The sequence below is a fragment of the Notechis scutatus genome, chromosome 1 (genome assembly GCF_049901735.1).
Source record: "Notechis scutatus isolate UNSWTSFEM ecotype Mainland chromosome 1, rNotScu1.2, whole genome shotgun sequence".
In the NCBI taxonomy this organism is placed as follows: domain Eukaryota; kingdom Metazoa; phylum Chordata; class Lepidosauria; order Squamata; family Elapidae; genus Notechis; species Notechis scutatus.
The window spans coordinates 47,575,767-47,598,749 of record NC_142009.1 but is presented as its reverse complement, the minus strand read 5'-3'; the positions used below and the strand labels follow the sequence as shown (position 1 = coordinate 47,598,749).

The 22,983-nt window shown below is 37.0% G+C and overlaps 1 protein-coding gene across 1 annotated transcript in view; it reads left to right on the top strand.

The window, feature by feature from the left end:
• The window catches only part of PKDCC (protein kinase domain containing, cytoplasmic), a 39,343-nt gene extending 16,761 nt beyond the window's left edge, over window positions 1-22,582 (top strand). The window contains exons 2-7 of the mRNA XM_087963079.1: window positions 618-740; window positions 2,828-3,099; window positions 4,776-4,855; window positions 7,269-7,376; window positions 17,633-17,806; window positions 20,120-22,582. Coding sequence (XP_087819205.1) covers window positions 618-740; window positions 2,828-3,099; window positions 4,776-4,855; window positions 7,269-7,376; window positions 17,633-17,806; window positions 20,120-20,205 — 843 coding nt within the window. The 3' untranslated portion in view covers window positions 20,206-22,582. The remainder of the gene's footprint in view (window positions 1-617; window positions 741-2,827; window positions 3,100-4,775; window positions 4,856-7,268; window positions 7,377-17,632; window positions 17,807-20,119) is intronic.
• The last annotated feature ends 401 nt before the right edge of the window (window positions 22,583-22,983 follow it).

Here is a 22,983-nt window from a genome sequence, read left to right as displayed (position 1 = left end):
CTATGGCTCTGGTAGTTCTATGTTTTGCAAAATTTCAGTTGATTCTCAGGGCAGCTAACAAAGCAAAAAGACAGGCTATAAAAACTTAAAGCTTACTTTAAATTGATACTAAAATCAATTAATTATAATGGAAAGCCTGGCAAAATAGAGGTGTTTTCACAGATTTTTCTAAACAGAGAGAAAAGGAGCTGCATCAGAAATGATGAAATTAGAAATAGCAGAATTGTAGGCTTGTCTGTAAAACTGTATGTATCTCTCTCTCTCTCTCTGCGTGTGGGGGAACCTGCAAAAAACCAGAGGTAAACCACTTCTGTGCTTCTGCCAAGAAAAATCCGGGGACATGACCATATAGTTAGCAGGAGTTGAAATCAACTCGAGGGAACCTTTACTTTTTATTACCTGCTTACCTATCTTGGTGAATGTTCTCCTGCATAGAAGCATTTTATTTTATAGGCTAACCTCTCTCCTGTTCTAAATATGCCAATTTTCTCTACACAGTAAGGTTTTTGTACAGGTTTTCAACTGTATCACTGTGGGAGGTAGAAGATGATGGGATGAGGAAAACTCCATCCAATAAATGGGTTTATAAGTCACATTTTCTATGTTTTCCTTTGCAGCTTCATGGATATTGTTACCAAGATAGCAATGACATCTCAGACACCTTGACTGCCATCACAGAACTAGGTTCACCACTGGAGATGATACAGCTTTTGCAGACTTCATGGGAGGACAGGTTTCACGTAAGTACAATTACAAAGTTCTAATGGCACAGTTTTAATATGCACAAAATGAGTATAAGTATTTTAACGTTTTGTTTGTTTCATTATGTAAAGAGAATCATTCTGCTACCTGGCACTTTTCAGCTGTAATAGGATTGGAGCTATCAGCATAAAATACCATTTTGGTTGGGAATTCTGGAGTTGAATCCACTAAAAACTATTAGGACAGATTGATACAAAACCAAAAATGAAGAGGGGATCCCTGGGGGAAATATCATTATAATAGTATCTTGATACTCATCTTTAATTGGTTCTGGGAGGCATGATGACTACCAAAAACCAAAAAACAGGTTTTTCCCATAAGGAATAATGAAGTGAATCGCAAGGCAGCCAATACCAACAAGTTCTAGCTTTTGTGTTGAGTAGCAAACTAACGATGACTACTGGGATAAAATTTTCACATCAAAATGTGTTGAGTACCAAATTTGATGAGTTCCCAAGCAGTTGAGTACCAAGGCACCACTGTACTAATTCCAAGTCAGTGTGAGGTAAGTGGGAAGTGACAGAGCTTGTAGACTATGCCAGGGTACTGACACCATGAGCATTTGCAGTGGGAGAAAGAGGAAAATGATGATGTGTGATAATGTCTTGCAAATAATTTACAAGTTACATATCTGCATAACTATGGCATTTGCATGATGATATCATCATTCTATTACTGACCAAGACTTCAAAAGCTTTTTCAAGTGCCATATGCTGGCATTGGGCCTCATTGAATATATAGGTAGTCCTCAACTTACAAGAGTTCATTTAGTGACTGTTCAAAGTTACAATGGCACTTTAAAAAGTGACTTATGACCATTTTCATGCTTACGATGGTTGCAACATCCCCAGAACCACATGATCAAAATTCAGACATTTGACAACTGGCTTATATTTATGACAGTCCTGGTGTCATGTCATCCCCTTTTGTGACCTTCTGACAAGCAAAGTCAATGGGGAAGCCAGATTCAACAACCGTGTTACTAACTTAACTGCAGTGATTCACTTAACAAATGTGGCAAGTATGGCTGTAAAATGGGGCAAAACTTACTTAACAACTCTCTCGTTTAGCAAACAAAATTTTGAGCTTAGTTGTAGTTATAAGTCAAGGACTATCAGTAAAATGGGGTACATTTTAAAGTGTGGCTTTTCTAGAACTTTAATATTGCAGCAGAACAGTTTGCAACTGACAAATATTTTTAATGAGAGCATGTAGAAACCAGTTCATTCCATGGCATTTCTGTGCCATATTATTTCCCAAATAGACTCTTTTGTGATGGAATTGTGTGGCTACACCATGTACCAGAGCCATCCAGAGGCAATCTGGAGGTGGACTTTGAAATGTATCTTGCAAGATCACGCTGGCACATTGCATGAAATCCAGAGATGGTATTCAGCAGGTTCTAAACAGTTCTGGAGAACTGGTAGCAGAAATTTTGAGTAGTTTGGAGAACCGGCAAATATCACCTCTGACTGGCCCAACCCCCATCTATTCTCTGCCTCCCGAGTCCCAGAAGATCGGCTGGGTCTTCTTTGGTTGCCCTGCACAGGAGAACGGAGCTGGGAAGCAGGTTAGTGGGTGGGGAGGGAATGGGGATTTTACAGTATCCTTCCCCCAGATGTCGGGAGCGAATGGGATTTTGCAGTAACCTTCCCCCAGGAGTGGGGTGGGAATGGAGATTTCATAGTATCCTTCCCCTGTCATGCCCACCAAGTCATGCCACACCACGCCCACCAAGCCACACCACACCCACAGAATCAGTAGTAAAAATTTTTTGAATCCCACCACTGGTGAAATCAGTTTATAAGAAATTTGTAGCATGTGTGATATTAGCTTCATTTTCCACTCAGGACATCAGAGAGAGCCAAATTTGTATGCCAAGGACCAATAAAAAATATTGAGCAAACTTTCCATGTGCACACTTGGCACTCATAGTTGTTGAATCTGTTTCTAATAATGAAGAAAGCTGAAGGCTTATTGTCATTTTCCATGGTCTCTAACAGATATTATTAGGATTGTTCTATTACAAAAGCCATGTGTGACAACTTGACTTTTCTGATTTCAGATATGCTTCAGCTTAGTTCAGCTTCTGCATTACCTGGCCCATTCTCCTCTTGGCTCTGTAACTCTATTGGATTTCCGACCTCGACAATTTGTGATTGTGGATGGAGAGCTCAAAGTGACAGATCTGGATGATGCAAGCAATGAGGAAACCTTCTGCACTAGCAACAGAGATTGTTTCATGGAATTTCCAGCAAGAAATTTCACTCTTCCTTGTTCTGTTGACGGCAAGTGCCAAAGCATGAATGAGAAGAGAAATCTTTACAATGCATACAGGTACGGATCTAAATAGAAACCAATAATTTAACAAATCAAATTATTGTTTATATATTGAAACCGGAAAATAGATATTTAGGAGGAGGAGCCTTATGTTACAAGTTATTGTCCTGGAAGTTGATGAGCAGTCATATTCCAGAGACTAAAATAGGCTGGGCAGCCATCTGTGAAGGATTTGTGTTACTAGATCCCACAAAGTTGATCTTATACTGTGGAGAGGGCAGACTAGATGAATACATCTCTTGTTTGTGTGGCAAGGCTAGCATTTCAAGACTAGTAACAGACAAGGTGCTGGTTAATCTGTGAACCCAGCTTGGTACTGGAGATGCACATGTCTATAAGCTGAAAGAACAGTGAAATATATATATCCTTCCATTTATGGCCAAAGTTTCAATGGATACCCAAAAAGATACAACCCCAGATTCAAAATTCTGACAGCTGGGTGTTGTTAGGTGAACACATTTTTGGCACTCGTCAGTTGGCCACTTCTATGGTTATTTGCAACATTACATGATTTACAATGTTTTTTTAAAAAAAATGGAAATCAGTGTTTATTTCAAATTTCCAGAAAAAAGCGCTATTGTAGACAATGGGTTTGCTTAATGACTGCCACAAAAATGTTGTACAATTGGGTTGGTCATGTGATAATCTACTTAATGATTGGCATGATTTATGATCATAATTCTGGGCTGGGCTTATTGTTGTAAGTCATAAGTTGACTTACCCGTACCATTTTTTAATTTCTTTTCATACTTGAGGTATGAAAAGTGTTTAAAAGCTTTTGAAAGGAGACACTTGACTTGTCTTTGGAAATGTTTTTTTCCCTTTTAATTAAAATAGTATAATAAAAATAATTCTTAAAGTGCTAAACAAAATCATAGAGATGAAGAAAAAAAGATACAGGGGAAAGAAAACAATTTGTACAAGAGCTTGCTATCTCCCTAAACAAAACGTTAACAATTAAAACATGTAATTATTGTTACTATGATTTTTTCCTTGATTAAACCATTTTCTGTTACTCTAGAAGGCTGGATTCAGATCTACTAGGTTTAAGTTACAATGTGATAAATTTCAGTTGAATATTGATATTTAACTTTGAGGAAGCATTACTTAGAAGGATGGTGAGGCCTTTTTCACTGGAGATTTTATTTCAGAGATTGGCAAGCAGTTAGGAATACTGTTCCATTAGACTTCTTTGAAAAAAAAAGCTCAACGTGCAAAAAAAGTTGAAGAAAAATAGAAAAGTTAATAAATTAATAGTAAAGAAAGATGCCTGGAACTTGCAAGTTCTTGCCCACTTCTCCATTTATTTTAGTTGTATCTTTGGAGGAAGTTACCTTACCAAATCATGAGATTTGCTTAATGAAGACAATTGGGACTGCCAGGATTCATTAGGTCACACTTTACAACTGCATTCCTTACCAATGGAAATTTCAGTCCTAATTGCTCTTGAATGTCTCCAACCTGTACAGAATATGTTTTTACTTTTTGCAAAGCGCAGAGATGTGATTATTGATTGATGGTGTGCCACTAAATTGCTGTCCACCCCTAGTGATCTTATGGATAGATTTTCTTCAAGTTGAATATGCACATTACTGGAATTTTATTATTCATTGGTGTTCCTCAACAGCAATTACCAAACTATTACAAATCTAACACGTTTCATTGTTTTGTAGGTTTTTCTTTACATATCTCCTGCCTCACAGTGCCCCTTCATCCTTGAAGCCATTGCTCGATGCGATAGTCAATGCTACCGGTAAGAACATACAAGGAATATTTCTGTATCAGGCCTCAAAAAATCTGCATGATTCTGCACTCATCACATGCCTCTGGATTGCACTGTATGATGAAATACTTCTTTTCTTGAATTCTAAACTACAGGTAGTCCTCAACTTACAACCACAATTGAGCCCAACATTTCTGTTGTTAAGTGAGTTTTGCCGCATTTTATGACCTTTCTTGCTGCAGTTGTTCAGTGAATCTCTTCCCCATTGACTTTGCTTGTTAGAAGGTTGCAAAAAGTGATCACCTGTCCTTGGGACATAGCAACGGTCTTAAGTATGAACCATTGCCAAGCACCTGAATTTTGATCACATAATCATGGGGATGCTGCAAAGATCGCATGAAAAACCTTCATCAGTCACTTTTTTCAGTGCCAATGAAACTTTGAGTGGTCACTGAATGATCTGTTGTAAGTAGAAGACTACCTGTTCAGTGCTGAATTTCTTTGGAAGACCTCCAATTACTTGATTGGGATGAAGATTTCCATTCTTCCCACACAGCTATTTTAGCCATTCTGAATGGCATTTTTCAAGGCATCGCGGTCTCCCTCTCATGCTCGCTCTGAACTTCGCGCGGACCAAAATAAAAAGATCGCCCACCGTCATGTTTGGAACTTCCGCATTTGGAGCTTCCGCTGCCGTTTGGAGCTCCAAACAGCGGCAGTGCTCCAAACACGAAGCCGGTTGCTAAAGAGCCAGAAAGCAGCAAGGGCTCCAGGTGGAAAGGACAGGGTCGCGATCACACGGAGATGCCCAAAGCGCGGAGCACACATAACTAAAGGCGGCGCACGCAGTTGGCTTGGGGACTACAAGGCAGCATCTGCGCCTCTTCCCGGGCGCATCTCTAGGCTGCTTCCGGGGCTACGGGACGCTCTCCGTTGCCTCACCGGCCCTTCTTCCTTGGGCTCCCTGCCGTGGGGTACACCCACTTCCTCCTGCAAATTACGCCTTGCAACTCTTCTCTCCCTTTCCTCTCGCTCCAAAAGATCGCCATCGTATCCCGCCGATTCGGGCTTCCAGCCACGTTGTGATCCACTAGTGAGGTTGCCATCTCGGATGGAGGCATCGCAGTCTCCCTCTCCTGCTCGTTTTGAACTTCGCGCGGACCAAAATAAAAAGATCGCCCGCTGTGATGTTTGGAGCTGCCACTTCCGCGTTTGGAGCTCCAAATGGCGACCGCACTCCAAACATGGAAGCGGCAGCTCCAAACGTGGCGGCGTAATGGGCAGAAGGGAAAGCAACAGTGGCGGGTGCCAAAGGTGTCTGCAGCAAAGGTGGGAGTAGGGAGCTCTCTGTGCTTGGCCATGATTGCCCGTTAGGAGCGGCTGGTGGCGAGGAATTCGGCCTGCCGGGCGCTCCTAACGGCAAGTCTCCCCGCCCTTCCCCTTATTTTGCATATTTTAAAATAGGCCTAAATTTGGGGGGAGGGGCTTAATTTGATTTTATGCCCAAAAAACATGCTGGGCCTTCCTATTGGTGGAGGCCGTATTGTTGGAGAAACACGGTAAGTATAAGTATAAACATAGTTATGAATACATGAAATGGATAGATATAAGAAAAATAAAAAGAAACAATAGGACAGGGATGGTAGGCACATTGGTGCGCTTATGCATTCCCCCTACAAACCTCTTAGGGAAGGGGTGAGGTCAATAGTAGACAGGTTAACGTGTTTGGGGTTTGGGGAAGAAAACACAGAGTCAGGTAGAGTATTCCAGACATTGACCACTCTGTTGCTGAAGTCGTATTTCCTGCAATCAAGTTTGGTGCGATTAATCTTGAGTTTGTATCTATTGTTTGCTCTTGTATTGTTATGGTTGAAGCTGAAGTATTCATTGACAGGTAGGACATTGCAATGTATGATTTTTTTTACTATACTTAGATCAGACCGAAGGCGGCGTAGTTCTAGGTTTTCTAGGTCTAGAATTTCAACTCTGGTGGCAAAGGTATTGTGCAACGAGTAGAGAAGTGGAGAACTCTTCTTGTGAAATATTTCTGGACTTTCTCAACTGTGTTAATATCAGATACATAATGCAGGTTCCAGACTAATGAGCTGTATTCAAGTATTGGTCTAGCAAATGTTTTGTATGCTCTAGTTAGTAGTGTGATATTACCAGAGAAAAAACTACATAGGATTAGGTTAACAACTCTTAATGCCTTTTTGGCTATGTAGTTACAGGGGGCTCTATTTTTGTTTGATTTCTTTCTGGTTGAATTTCAAGGTGGAAATGCAAACACGAGAAATTAAACCTCCACTGATGTCCCCACACCTTCTCCCCACTCCAATCAGTTAAAATGATAGGTTTGTGCCTTTCTACATTTCCTGTAGTTTCCATATGGACAGAGTTAATTTTCTTCTCTAAGTCATTTCCCCCCCATTTTCTTTTATAGGAGAACTTCGGTGGGGAATAGATGAAACAGCCATTCATCTCGAAAGAGTTTTGTATATGTACAAGAGTGGCATGTATCGTAAGAACTCTACATGGCCACACAAATCAGGTAAAGTAACAGTTTTTGAAATGGAGGAAATTTCTAGAATTTTATTTCTCAAACAATAAAATATGATCGAAGAATCTGAAAACCATTTTTAAACTGAAAGTGGGAAGGGGGAACAGAAAACCTCTTTAAAGTAGAACTTCATCTGTGGCACCGTAGTCAATAGAAATGCAACTCCATGAAAGCTCTTGTCAATCTGAATCATCCCATAAATAAATGTTAACAAGATAAACCTTGGCTATGTTACAGAAGGACTGGATTCTTGAGCTTTCACCGTGCTTTAGCTGTAAAACTTTTTATAGTGCCATAAATTATATTCCACTGTAGTGATACAGAAACAAAGCATATGTGTGTTTGCAGTACAGAAGGGGAGGTTTAATAGTTATGTTTGTTTAATAGTTTGTTTAATAGTTATGTTTGTTTGTTTCTAATCGTAAGTCACTGCATTATTAAAGTTGGTTTTCTGGAGACTCTGAGCTTTGAAATGATGCTGCATTCAAAATACTTCAGTGGGTTAGTGGTACTGACTGCAAGGAACTAGGATAAATTATCAGCTGTAAATAGAACTTGTAAATAAAGGATTATGCATGCTCACTTCCTTGAGTTATGTATAAACTAATAAGATAAATTCAAATCAAATCAATCAACCAAGCTTAGATTTTCAATCTAATTATTCTTTGAAAAATTATTAAAAATAGTTCCCCACAAAACCCATGACAATCAATGTTTCATCTAGATCAGTGTTCCTAAAATTGCATTTTGTGGAAAACTACTGATTTCCAAATCACAACAATATGCTCCTGACATGTTCTTAAAATCCAGGAAAATTTTTTTGGGATCTTTGAAACCATTTTTCCCATTGATAAATTCTGCATAAACCAATTAATTGTTTAGCGCTCCAAGTTCTGAAGTAGTTTAAAAAACACCAAACCAGGTCACCTTACTCGCTATATTTTTGGCTGAAAATGTAATGCTTGTTTAGAAGTAGGACAGATTTATTATTTTTTATTTCTTATGTTCATTCTGTCCTACATCAATTAGAGTGTGCATGAAAAACCCATATGATTTATTCCAAATATATGCATTTTTATATTCCTTTTTCATTATGTACTATAGGTACTTTTATAAGATTTTCCCTTATATAATCTATAAATATAATGTATTTTATCTTACTAAGTTTTTGAATTATAAAAAATAGTTAATTTCCCTTAATCCTAAACCAATTGATTTTTCAAGATTTGGACATGAAAGGACAAGTAAAATAATGTAAAATAGCATATGGTATAAATTAAGCAAAATAAATAATTGTAAAATTGGCCACCGATTCTATTGTAAATATATTAGTGGTTAAGTTCATGCATATAAAGTTGTGACTTTTTTAAAAAGTGGCCAATTGTTATTCTGTTACATATAAAGGAAATTAATATGGATACTATGTTATTCTACAAATAAGTTTAAATAGTTTTCATGTTTCTTTCTTTTCTGGGAATCTGACAAAAGCATTTAATTTTGTCAATCCAACAAATGAAAGCGAAGAAAATATATTAGAAGTTTGATACACTTTAGGCAACAACCTGAAAAAAAAACTGGGCAGATTTCCAACTTGTAGCTATTTTAAAAACACAGTCTGTTGCTGTGGTTGAAATAAATGGTCATTAGGACTGATTAAAGTCAGATTGAGAGTGATTCAAGCAAGTTAAAAGGAGGAAACCACTGGCCTGTTTTTCCTAATTTATATTACATTGGAGTCCAAGAATTTGACTGGTTAGTGTAAAATGGATTTGCTTACTATTCAGATGGTAAAGATAGTTTTTAGAAAGATTTGCTTTCTGTTCGATAGTCACTCTTTTAATAGTATGCTTTTTAAATAGGGCATTCATTCTGATACGTTTACTTTCTTCCAGTAGCCACAAAGATTGAGTTAAAAATAGTTTTTATTTATTTTATTTATTTGTCAAGCATGTATTAGATAACAGATATAATTAGATATAATTAGAACATGATTATGATTACACGAATAAAAGGGGACATTAAGACAGGGACGGTAGGCATGTTGGTGCACTTATGCACGTCCCTTACAGACCTCTTAGGAATGGAGTGAGGTCAACAGTAGACAGTCTAAGGTTAACGTTTTGGGGGTTTGGGGAAGAAACCACAGAGTCAGGTACTGCATTCCAGGCATGACAACTCTGTTGCTGAAGTCGTATTTTCTGCAATCAAGTTTGGAGTGGTTTACCTTAAGTTTGTATCTATTGTGTGCTTGTGTGTTGTTGTGGTTGAAGCTGAAGTAGTCATTGACAGGTAGGACATGTAGCAGATAATTTTATGTACTACACTTAGGTCAGTTTAAGGAGCAGAGGAAGCAGAGCTAACAAAAAACATTTTGCTGGCCAAAATTGACAAGAATCCACCTTTTCCATGCAAGCTGATAATTCCAGCATCCAAAATAAAGTAGAATTTTTCTCTGATTCTTGGGAAAGGGCAGAGCTCTCATAAGGACAGCAGGCTATCTTAAGGAATAACATTAAACTGCATGGCCTAAATAATTCTGCTGCCCAAAACATTTACTATTTCCAACATTTCAGTATCTGCTATGTTTTTTGTTTTTTTTAAATCACTTCCTTCTGCTTACTGCTAGGAATAGTTCAGAGGTGAAGGATGTCAGGATTCTCTTAGATGAAACCAGAAATAAAAACTGCACAGGCAGTGATTCAAAGAAGCAGGTCTGTGTTAAGAAAACTTTTATTGTGAAAATTAGGAGAACTGTTAATAAAGAATCACAGTGATTGTCAAGCATAAAATGCAAGCCCTATTTATAGTAAAACCAAGGGCCAATTTTTGCTTCTTTTTCTCTCATTGGCATAGACCCTTAGAGTTTTGAGTGGAAGGAATGATTAAAGCTTGCTTCTTGTTCCTGTAACAGACCAGTCTGATCTCAGGCTGTTTGTTTCTGACATTGCCAGAATTATTTCTAACCAACAATCTCTACAATTGCCCTTTGGTTTCCTTTATTAGCATTATAAGGCATGTGGTTTGGCACCCCCTGATTGCTTTGCAAAATGGAGCTCTATCCTAAACAATATCTAGTTCCTAGTAAATAGCAGATGAACAGGAAAATCTGTACCTGCATGATGACATTTATATTCCACTAGCAGCTCAGAGTTCAACTGTTGGTTCCTATATTCTCTGACCTTGGTCATTTTCCTGCAGACTTTTCATAACTAAGGTGATATTATCTAGTTTGGTAGTGAAAGATTTGTAGGAACACATCCACAGTCAGAAAACACCAAGATCACACCACTCAGACTATTGGCCTTCATGGAAGCCATACATAATCAAATAAATATCAACAAGCAACTAGTCAAATCCTCCCTGAACTAACAATTTTCTAGTTTTCTCACCTCTAGAAGAACAATAAAAATGGAATGAATTCTCTAGTTTGAAAGTCTAATTACCAGTTTAGCATTTGTGAAAATCTCACCCAATAGTCTTATAAAAAACTTCAAATACACACAACTACATACAACATTTGCAAAGTGAAGGAAAATACATGTGATAGCTATAACCTTAGCCACACATGTCTCACGTGCCATTTTTAGACAAAACTCATAAAGGGACCACTTATGCCAAATTCTAGAGGCCATATGAAGCAATGAATGCTTTTATGCTTAGGCATTTTTATTTTCTTTTTCATGATATTAAGTAAAATGTGAGCAGGGAATCTGTGAAGAAAGGGCTTCTTTTATTTAGCTGTGGGTCAAATTGAGGCTTAAGGCATAGATTTTGGACCTTCTTCCCATTAACTCCTTTAATTCTGAACATATATTTAATCACATGCCCAAGATCAATTCTTCTGTGTATTTTATAGTATAAATAAAGATATCTTCCATGGAGCTACAGAGGTACTCTTGCCATAAGCTTATAGTGATACTTATGGGTTTATAATAAACCTCTGGTTTCAAATGTGCTAATTCTTAAGGACCCCTTTCAACCAGCAGCTCTTCTATTTTCTAATAAATCTTGCATCAATCTCTACTATGTGTGTCAAGGTTGCTAGCATGTGCTGATGGGTTTATGTACCCCCTGGGTCTTCTCTTCCAGTCTGGGTAGCACATTTCAGGCAGTGTATGTTTCTTCCATTGGTTGGTTGCTTCTCTATTCAGCCTTTCAGTTGTGTTGTAGCCAGTCAAAGCAGAGCAACACTGAGCAGAGCACAAATAATACTGTGTTGCTTTCCTTCATTGGGTGTCCTGCCAATTGTCAGCCAGTGTGGTCCAGTTGACAGAATGCTGGACTTTAACCTGAGTTCAGATCTCAGCTCAGCCATGAACTCAGTGGGTGGCCTTGAACATATAATTATAGTAGTGTGAAAGACCAAGGCTGGAAATCTGGAGTGAGAAAAGGCCTGGGTTACCCAGCTGTTGTAAGAGACGGTCATACATACAGGGGGTGATGAGCATTGCAGATTGTCATATTTGGAGAGTATTTCATTAGGGAAGGCTGAATTAAGGAGTATACCCAATCCCATTATTATTATATTGGGGTCTCAGGATTTACTGTTCAATGTGTTTTGTTTATAGAAAATAATTTCAATATATTTTTTAGCTTTATTCAAATAGAATGAATACTATTAAAAAAACTACAACAGGCTTCAGATTGCTTCCATTTGTTTATATATATGTATGTATGTATGTATATGTATATGTATATGTATATTATATATATATATATATATTTATAATAAAAGTAACAACATATTATTACTGGTAGCTCACTTCTGTACCTAAATGCTTACAGATGAATGGTCGCCCACAAGAAGGAATATTTTAATGTTGTGTTTTGCATAAAATTGCTAAATTGGCAAATCAATTTGATAAATAATAGGTAATGGTGAGAATAGAATTCTGCCCTGCCTAAAACTATCCTCAGTGAGTTGCTGTGGCTAAACTTATATATTGTTGTGGTTGTCTGCTGAAAGCCCTTTAAGGACTATTAAACCATGACTTCCATCACCCCTAGCCAACATGGTCAATAATAAGGGAAGATGGGTATTGTAATTGAGTGGCACATGTCTCAAAGGTGCTTTTTTCAAGAGGCAACTGGACTTTCTGTTTTTTCTTTGGAGACATTTTGCTTCTCATCCAAGAAACTTCTTCAGCTCTGATTGAAGCTCTGAACTGAAGAAGCTTCTTGGATAAGAAGCGAAACATCTTCAAAGAAAAACAAAAGAAGCCAGTTGCCTCTTGAAAAAAACATATTTGGGACACCCATGACCTGGATGACTGAGAATCTCCATAGACATTGAGTGGCACATGGTGACTTATATTATTAATCCCTCCTAGGGTAAATATATATTCAAGAACTGCACCCCTTATATCAGCTTGACTAAGTTACAGTCATTTTCTTCTTTCAGAAAGGAATACTTTCTCTGTAGTCATTTAGTTTGAGAATTTTCAAAGAGCTGCTAAAAAGTCAGTATTTTTAAAGTTCACTTCTAATTGCATGTATGTTTGATGTTGGAGTTTAAACATCTCCCTTTGTAGTGTTTCTGACTCTCCAGTTAACCTTTATTAAAATGTCTAATCCTGTTTTAATGAGATTATAGTTCTGAAGTTTTTGAATTTGCAATAAAACGGGTTTTGTTAGGACCAAATTGCAGTTTAGCAAAGTTTATATAAATACAATAAATCTTTTCAATCTTTACTTCATATTGGTTAAGTGGAGCATAATGGTCAGATCCCCCACAGAGCTATTTAAGAAGTCCTGCCCAGACTGAACCCTAATCTGTGCTAAATTCAGCTGCAAACTCTTGGCACTTTTCAGCTGCCTCCGAACCTCTTGTCCTACAGTGAGAATTTATTTTCTTCACACACAGTTTGAGCTGCCATCTCCTCTCAGCTGGAGGAATGTTAGCTTCCATCAGATCCATAAACAATGATCTTCAGGAGAAGTTTGGAATCTTGTGAATCTGCTACATGTTCAGTTAGCATTACTATATCCACTATTGAAACTCATGTGGAAATCTCTCCCTCCCTCTCGCTCCTTCCTTCCCTCCCTCTTCCCCCTTTCTCTCTCTCACACACAATTTCAACTTTGCTGAAGTCAAAATTCAATATGTGGAACTGACAATTCTGCATTAATATTATAACCCTTTTTTCTTTTTCTTCTCCTTCTTCATCCTGTTCACCCTTTTCTTCCTTTTCTCATGAAAGGTCACAGTAGAAATGATATTTGGTAGTAGAAAGCATACTTTATGTATAAAAGTTCTGATATTTAATTCCTGGCATATCTTCTAATCTGAAAGCTGAACAGCTGTTGCCACTTATCATAAAATAGATCTAAAATAGTTTTTTATAGGAATATATATTTAATATATAGAATATATATGTGTATGTGTATGGAGATTTTATATATATAAATAAATAATATATAAAATCTCCATACATATACATATAGCAGGCAATCATAACTTCATTTTTAATGTGTGCCAGTGTGCCAGGAAAAAGTGACAATAAAGGTCGTATCTTATCTCTTCTCATCTCATTGGCAGTGTAAAATAAATCAATATAAAGCCAACATAGGGAACATAATAATTAGCATAATTATTAAGATAAATAAGATAAAATATTACAATAAAATGATAATATTTAAATTAGCAATAAAAGGATCTTCACTTAATGCCAAAAGTACTATCATGCATGGGAAAACCTCCATTTCTTATCCGGAGTGATGGTACAAAAAGGACATTCAAGGTTGCAAGAATGGCATATTGCCCTGAGGTCCTTCAACTTTGGACATTAGCAATACTTGCTTGCTCTTGTGGTTCCTGGTGACATTTTTTCTGTCCAGAAAGTCAGCTGACATTTATTTCACTTGGTGGAGGGCACTGAATTCCTCATAGGAATGAATTCTGTGTGCTGCCCTCTCCCCACTGCTACATAGGCCGTAGAAGAAAAGAGAACAATTGTTGCAATGGGAGTGAATCCAAAACCTATGCCACTGCTGAAAATTTGCCAAAAAGCTGATGGAAACAGTAGGTCTAGTTTGATGTCTCGGGTTTTCCCCAAGCATTTCTCTCTGATTCAACTTTACAAGTTCTCATATTCAACAACTTCCTATCTCAAGGCTCGGTTAGAGTTGTCTTTCTAAACGGTTGTATATATTTTTGTGGAGTTGTGTTACTATTTACTAAATATGTTATGACAAAGTATTTATGCTAGTCCAGAGCCCAGAGACCTTTGGAGACCTGGGCTCCAAAGGCATCTGACAGATGGGTGGTATTTCATACCCATGCAAGCTGCCAAGAACAGAAAGATGATTTGTGTGAATCACATGAGCAGAGCATGTTAGGCAATACTCCAAGGTTTATCTAGGCCACTGAATTCACTTTGTGGAGATTTCACATTAACCTATTCCTAAAAAAGCGAATGGCAGCAGGGTCCAGGTTGAGCTCTTGCAAATCAAAACAGATGTTAAGTATGAACTTCGCATTCTGCAAAATAGCAGAAATCCAAAAATTTATAATTTCTAAATGTTGAATCACAAAAGTTTGGAAGGGATCTTAGTCCAACTTTCTATTCAGTGCAGGAATCTGCTACTTCAGCATTCTGTGAAGATGACCATCCAGCCTCTATATAAACACATCCAGCTCCACTTCCTGAGACAAGTCTGTTCCACAACTGGACAACTTTAGGGAATTTTTCCACAGGTTCAACCAAATCAAAATCTGGTTCCTTCTAATTTAAACTAACTGCTTCTCGTTGTATTTCGAGTAACCGAACAAATCTGAACAGTTCTGCCCCATCTTCCATATCTTTCTGATCATGTATTCATACAGTCCTTCTCCAGTTGAAACATACAAGTAATATACTTTCTTTTTCAGTTATTCCCTCTAAGTCCCTTGTTATCTTGGTTGCTTCACTCTGGACTTTCTATAGTTCTGTGATGGCGAACCTATGGCATCGCAGAGCCTTCTCCATCAGCATGTGAGCTGTCACACCAGCTCAGCTCTGCCGTGCATGTGCATGTGCCTCCCACTGGCCAGCTGGTTTTCGGTTCTCTGCCGTACATGTGGGGGACATGTGCGTGGAATGGGGGCATGTGTGGGGGCATGGCACAAATGTGCATGTGTGGGGATGCGTACGCATGTATGGAGGGTGCATGCACAATACATTTTGTGGATGCACACACGCTTTGGGCACTTGGTGCCGAAAAGGTTAGCTATCACTGCTCTAGTTTGCCAATGCTCTTTCTGAAATGCAATGCCTCAAACCCAACACAATGCTCTAGATTCTGACCAATAAAATATACAGAGGAATTATTACTTTTTAAAAATCTTAACATTACATCTCTGCTAATACTGTTCAATATTGCATTGAAGCAGAAACAGAATATAGTAGCATATTCAAGACTAAACACCTTTATAATTAGATGTATAGAGTAGATTTGATACTGCAAGGGGAAGGGGTGGAAAAAACCCACAGTGAGATCAATTAAACAAATGTAATAAGTTACAAACCCATTCTCCCTGTTCATATTTTCTGAAATGGATTGGGATTTTTTAATATATATTTTTCTGTTTCATCCGTGCTGCCTTGAGGTTAGTGATGAATTGTTCTGGATGGCTGAAATGTTGTTCCACTGTCTTGTGATTGTTTTGAACTGTAATATCTGGTCCATGTCTATTTATCACACATGTCTATTTATTTACAGAAGAATTTTTCATGTGTGCTGCTATCTAGTATGCCCCCTTTCATTTTATATCATGCATTTGATTTTTCTTATCAAAATGTAGACATTTACAGTTCTCTCTGTATCGTATTGGCCAAGATCATTGTCTTATCTTGTCAAGATCATCCTAGATCTCATTTCATTTTTATGACAAATTTATATGACGGGACATTGTCCTGTCCCCGAATCTATACTGCCTTGCTAAAAATGCTATTGCATTTTACTGCCTTGTAGTTAGAGGGAAAAATATTTAGGTCTCTGTGAAATGTGTGTTTAGGGTTAGGGTTTCACACATATTTCACACATTTAATAAAGAGGTGGTGTTCATAATGCATATTAAATAATGAATCTATCATATGAACCAATATATTATTTATTAGATGTGGGCAGTTGTAGTCACATGTCTTAGTAGTAAGTACAGCTGTCCTATAAGGATGTTACTTTCAGGTAAGTATATAAGTGCAGACCAAAATAAGCTCTATGACTGTTCAATTCCAATTAAGGCTTTGTTATCAAACTTTCTCCAAAATATCAACAATCTTAAGTTTTATGGTTGTGGGCAAAATATTCTTAAACTGAAATGAAATGATTCACACAAAGTGCAAGGCTATAAAATAGGAAATCTATACTGTCCTAAACAAATACAATTAGAAATAATTATGTATAACACATTCTTGGGATGTCCTGTGGCTAAATAGAGCTATTTATACATGCCTGATGCATTCATTAGGGGAATTCTCAGACAGCTGGAAAACAGCACTGAGTTGTGAGCAAAACATATGTATGAAAGAGAGGCATAAATGGAAGGGAGACCGAATCAAAGTCAATTCAGTGTCTGTGTAGACAAGATGTGCATGGGCAAGAATCAACTGTACTATTTTCTCCCATGTCTTTTTCTATGGAGCTCATCAGGTCACTGCCCTTTTGAACTAAACTGACAAAGAAAAATTGGCTTCATTAAGACTTTGCTTGTTTGTTACAAAATAGGCAGAACCCAGCTATGCTCTCCTGATTTTGAACAAGGGCTGGGAATGCTTATGAAGTCCCACTCTGTTCTTCCCCTTTGCACGTGTGGGACTACATTCCCCAGAATTCCTAGTCAGCCTAATCATTGATTGGGACTTCTGGAATTTGCAATCTTAACACATATGAGGCACCAGGTTGGGGCTAATTTAAGAATACCAACAGCTGAAGTTTTTGCTCATTGATGTGGATGATATTCACTCAGTCGGTCCACAAAGACCTCAATGAAATCAAAGACTTACTTTTCACAGGAAAAAGAAGTGCGATAGAATTAGGGGCACAGAGAGTTTCTTGGCAAACCTTGCTCACAATTTTTTTCTATCAAAGTGCATATAACAAAATATTCTTTTTGGCAAATATCTGGTGCAAGATTAAAAACACATACAGAGGCGGCATATTAAGGAAATGGAGAAGAGTGTTGGAAACATTTTTTCAGACACCGTCAAAGCTCAATTTCCCAGAAAGAATGCATTTTAAATGTGGTTTTTCTTTGTTTTTTTTCCTAGATTATAAAAGAGTGCCTGAAGCTACAATAATCAATGAAAATTACAGATGCTGGCCATCCTACCATCATAAAGGATGTCTCCTTTCTGTATTTGATGTAAATGAGGCTACAGAGATATGTGAGAGTCATTCGCAATGCAAAGCTTTTGTTTTCATCAACCAAACAACTTGGACAGGTAATGGTTGGCAATTAAATAAGTTTTTTAATCCTAAACTAGCAAAATGAGAATGTTTGAAAAAAAAAGATTTGGCATATTCAGGCATCCACATAAGAAAATAATTAATCTGTTCATGATATCACAATCATCTCTGTGATTATTGTACCTTGCTTTTAATATTCCTTGGAGACATTTGTTTATCAAGTAATTAGTAATCAGTTCACCAAGGATATAAATTCTACAAAGGGATTCCTTGTGACTAAAGCACATAGAATTGTCTGAAATAGGATCTATGAATGGCAAATTGTGCTTTCCATCACATTTTAGTTTGCAAAAAAATTGTTAACAGTATAATTCAAACTTATGAGGTGACCTTCTCTACTCTTTTTCTTGAGTTAGGCCTACAATTTTCAGAATTTCAGCTAGGATGGCCAATAGCTGTAGTGCCTTGCAATTCTGAGAAATATATTTTCAAAGCATTCTAGCAATCCATGTTGATCCAGGCTGCCTGAGGCTTTAGGGACAATGTATACAATAATAAGAGCAATAAAATTAATATCCAAAATGAAATAAAAATATCAGAAAAACTGAAACATTTTAAAATGGAAAAATAGTATATATATACTGTATATAGAAAAGATTAGCTCCAGACATAATTATAGAAGATATAAAACTATAAAAGCGAGTAAAACATTAATTGAGGGTGGGGGGGGAGGATTAGCCTGGGAGTCAAAATCAAGAAAGATCAGTGGTGGGTTTCAATTTTTTTTACTACTGGTTCTGTGGGCATAGCTTGGTGGGCGTGGCAGGGGAAGGATACTGTAAAATCTCCAGTCAGAGGTGGTATTTGCCAGTTCTCTGAACAACTCAAACTTTCTGCTATCGGTTCTCCAGAACTGGTCAGAACCTGCTGAATACCACCTCTGAGAAAGATAGCTCAAAAAATATCTTTATGGGGGGCATTTTATGGATAGGGACTGCTAATGAGGAGGATCATCTCCTCATTATATATATATCTGTCTTGGGAGTATCCAGAGGACAAGTTCTTGATGATGATAGGACTTGAGAGAAGGGATTTAGGGAAGCCACTCTCCTTTGTGTTAAGACTAAGCCTAGGCCCATCGGCTACAATAGTAATCCTGGAAAATACATTCCAATGCCTTTTCTTTATCAGTCTTGATGAGTTCCAAAGAGATTAGCATGTGTGTGCTGGATGACTGTTTCCAGCTGGATGCAATGTAAGCAGGATCTTCCTTTGACAAGTAGAGCATTCTGTTCTCATATCTCAGCACTCACAGATCCTAACAAATGTCACCTCACTCAAAGGGCAACCTTAGATGAACTCTGGAAACTTGACAAAGGTCACATCTGCTGCTATCAGTCCTGGCTGTTGAATTATATTATGAATGGTTTAATAGTAACTTTGAAATATGTTTCTGGCCTATGAAGCAATTTACAAGAAATTAACCCAATAGAACATTTAACAATAATTAAATTACATATATGCAGAGTCAAAAGTCATGCAAAATAATCAACTGCAGCTTAGATACCATATTATCCCCATTTGAACCTGAAAATTAGACTTCGTATTTTAGTATTATTTTTGGATGAACCTTCTTTTATTAGAGCATTTTATCGCAATTTGTTTGGAGGCGCAATACTTGAAAGATAAGGTGAGAAGAATGGACACACAGTTGTTAATTTCCTAATCTCTACCCTATATATATATATACAGTATATATAGCTAGATGGATAGATATGCATGTAGCAAGTTGTCCTGCCATGATTGGTCATATCACTAACTTTTGGGTTTGCACCAGGAATGGTGACAGTATTGCTATAATCAGTTCATAAATGCCATGCTCCTCCACTTATTACAGTGTAATGGATTATTTCAACCAAGAGCTCTTCAGTATATATGGCAACATTGCTTAGTTAATAATATTATGCTTTTATTGGATTAGATCAAAATAATCAGGACTTTAATGGTATTTGTATGTCAGGAACCCTGGAATGTGTAGTTCTCATAGAGCAACTATGTGAATACGTATCATTTATTTATATTTATTGAATCCAAAGGCATTTACGATAAACATGTCTCACACTTCTCTTATAGATGTGCAATGGCTAGTCTTCATAGGAAGGCTATTGCTTTCTTAGAAGTAACCACTGAGAACACTTTATGTACACTTATGATCCTAATATACCTTGCAAAAGAAGAGACTGTAATTGGATAACTGCGGAGTTGGTTTTAGAATAAAATTTCTTTATACTTCCTAATCAATAGTAGTGGTAATAGTAATAATAATACATTATTTATTGTCTGACAAGGTCGTCAACTTGTCTACTTCAAGATGGGATCTACTTCTATTGTGCCTGACCATGACAAGATAACATATGTGAAAGTGACCGGATGAAGCTTACGCATCCTATAAGCTCAATTCTGGGCAGGTTTACTCAGACTACATCTACGTGCCTTACTTCATAGTAAGTGCACCTCGGTTCAATTGGTCAATATGACAGCTGTTGGGTTGTTGTTGTTTTTGAATGAAAATGGCTTTTGTGTGCAAAGAAACTGAGAACGGGGAAGAAACTGCACTCAATCTATAAAGCGCAAAACAATTATAAGAAGAGACCTTTATTACCTGAAGGAATGTGCAATATAATGACATTTTAAAAATGTGACTCTATATGAAGAAGCAGAATGAAATCCAAAATGTGACACACTGCGTGGCTAGCCTTACAGTGTTAGAAAACAGCAGTATGCTTTTCTGACTAGAATTATACACCCTCTGTACAATTTTACTGAGGGTTGGCTGAAAATTCTTCCTTTTCATAAGAAGCTCAGGATTACTTATTCCAATATTTATGTGAGTAAGTATAATTAACGCAGCACTGTTAAATCTCTTGGAGATCAAACTTTCTGGAAGACAATCAGGACTTCTGTGATTGTATGAAACATTAAAAAGTGAACATCAGGGTGGTCCTTGAGTAAGGGATTTATTTGCTATCAGAATTGCCATCCATTTTTTAAAAATCTAGTGATTCTAGATTTTTCATTAAACCAGAAAAAATTGTCTATGAAAAAAAATATGCTCAATTGCACAGTTGGCAGTAAATATTATCTTAAAAGAAACATCGTTTCATTTTAACTGGGGAAGAAATCAGAGGTGCAGTTTAGTCCTTTCCGCCTTCAAATATGACCTTATGGGAGTATATTCTCTCTTGAGGATATCAAGTATTACTTCACCGACTTATAGCATATCACAAGCTAATACTGCAGCTCTGGTGACTCAATTTGCTGAATGGGGTTCTGAATTATTATTTTTTTGCTCAAGGCTCCCCTGGTAGCACCACTGGAAATAATGCCACTTTTAAAGTTGTATGTGTCATCTGGAGGTTTTAATCTGATTGTGTAAAAAGTGTGCACTGTGTATCTGCTGCTCAGTTACTTTAAAAATGATTAATATGCTTTTAATCAGTCTAACTGGTTAATTGACTGAATTTTGCAATGATAGTACCTATACAATCATCCTAGCCTATGTCTAGTTTAATAATAAGCTAGAAGTTGCTCCTTATTGTGATGAAGATGAGATAACTTTAGACTATAAGCCTATGAGTGTGAACATGCATTAGTAAATGGGCAGGGCAATTGCTATCTCCAGCTCACACTCTGAACTGAAGCCATTTACTTTCCCATATGGGTGAATGTATCTCATACAGCTTCAGAAATTAAAAGTCCATTAGACATGGGGGCTAACCATAATCCTCTTAATAGGGGAAAGGGAAGGGGTATTAATATGTTACAGAAGCTTCTGAAAATTGTAGTCTGTTTACTTTATCCCAAATGGACTTCATAGGAACCTCCAGCAATTGAGCCTATAAAGATCTATATAACTTCTCATGGGTTTCATTTTTGGTTAAATTGATCCAAGGTTACAGGAATGAATTGATCAAGTTATGCTTATCTAAATGCTAATTCAAAATTTTGTTTCTATATATTCCAGGGTCCTATTTTATCTAAAATGGAACACCAGAGATTTAAAAACAAAATTTTGAACTGGAATTTAGCTATGTATCATGACTTGATCAATTCATTCCTATAGCCTTGCATCAATATTTAGAGTTAATTAGTATTAATTTGACGCAAGCTCAAAAGTTTTGAAATCTGAGATGAAAGTACACACTTTATGTGCTGCACACATGTTTAATGAGTCTAGATTCTCATATTGATGCAATGAACTATCCAAGTTTCTGTCCAAGGGATACTACTGTGAAAGATATTCTCAGTTGCATTTGGTTCTAAAAATTGATGGAATTGTTCCCAGAGGAGGCAATAGAAATGATAACATCCTGCAATTAGACGTTCATAATACTAGGGAAAAACCTTATTTGGGGCTAGTCACTTTTGTTTATCCAAAAGCAGAAAGAAATGTATCCCCTGCCACATCAAAATGGCAACTACCACTAATGAAAGCTGTATTTTTTCCAGAGTATTAACAGAAAAAGATAAATTTCTGCTGGTGATTGTTTTGAATTCTTAAGCTGTTGCTTACTAGCTTTAAATAATAAAATGTTTTTAACAACAGCAAATGAATCCAAGCCTTAATAATGGAAAATTTGAAACAGGTGAAATTTACGGATGTAGATTATGCTTTCAATGAAAGCAAGCAAGACAATGTTAAACATGACAAATGTCATGCTGTTACCTAATTTGTACATCCAGGAAACTTTCTACTTTTGTTCTTAAATTGTTTATTTTTATATGAAAATAAAATGAAATGGATGAACTTCCTTCTGCTTTGGCTGTAACTTATTTATTTATTAAATTTATATGCAACACAATTCATTGTCAAATGACTCTGAGTGGCTTTTTGGGTCCCTTTTATTGCTGCTACTCTAAAATACTGTGCTATCATAAAGGAAAGATTCTAGAGATGGTCATTGTCAAACCAAACAGGAAGCAGAACCTTGTGGTCTTCTATATGAGAGGCATTTGTTCAATCTGTGGATTGTTTTAAAACATAAAAATGAATGTATAAAAGCTTGAAATGAGTTTCAAACTACAGAAGCAATACCTGAATAAAATACTGGTTCCCTTTCTAAACATCAGGCCCTAGAGATTGGACTCTTTTGGGATTTTTAACAAAACTTTCCCCAGTTTGTATATCTGCCTCTCTCTGTGATGGTGTTTA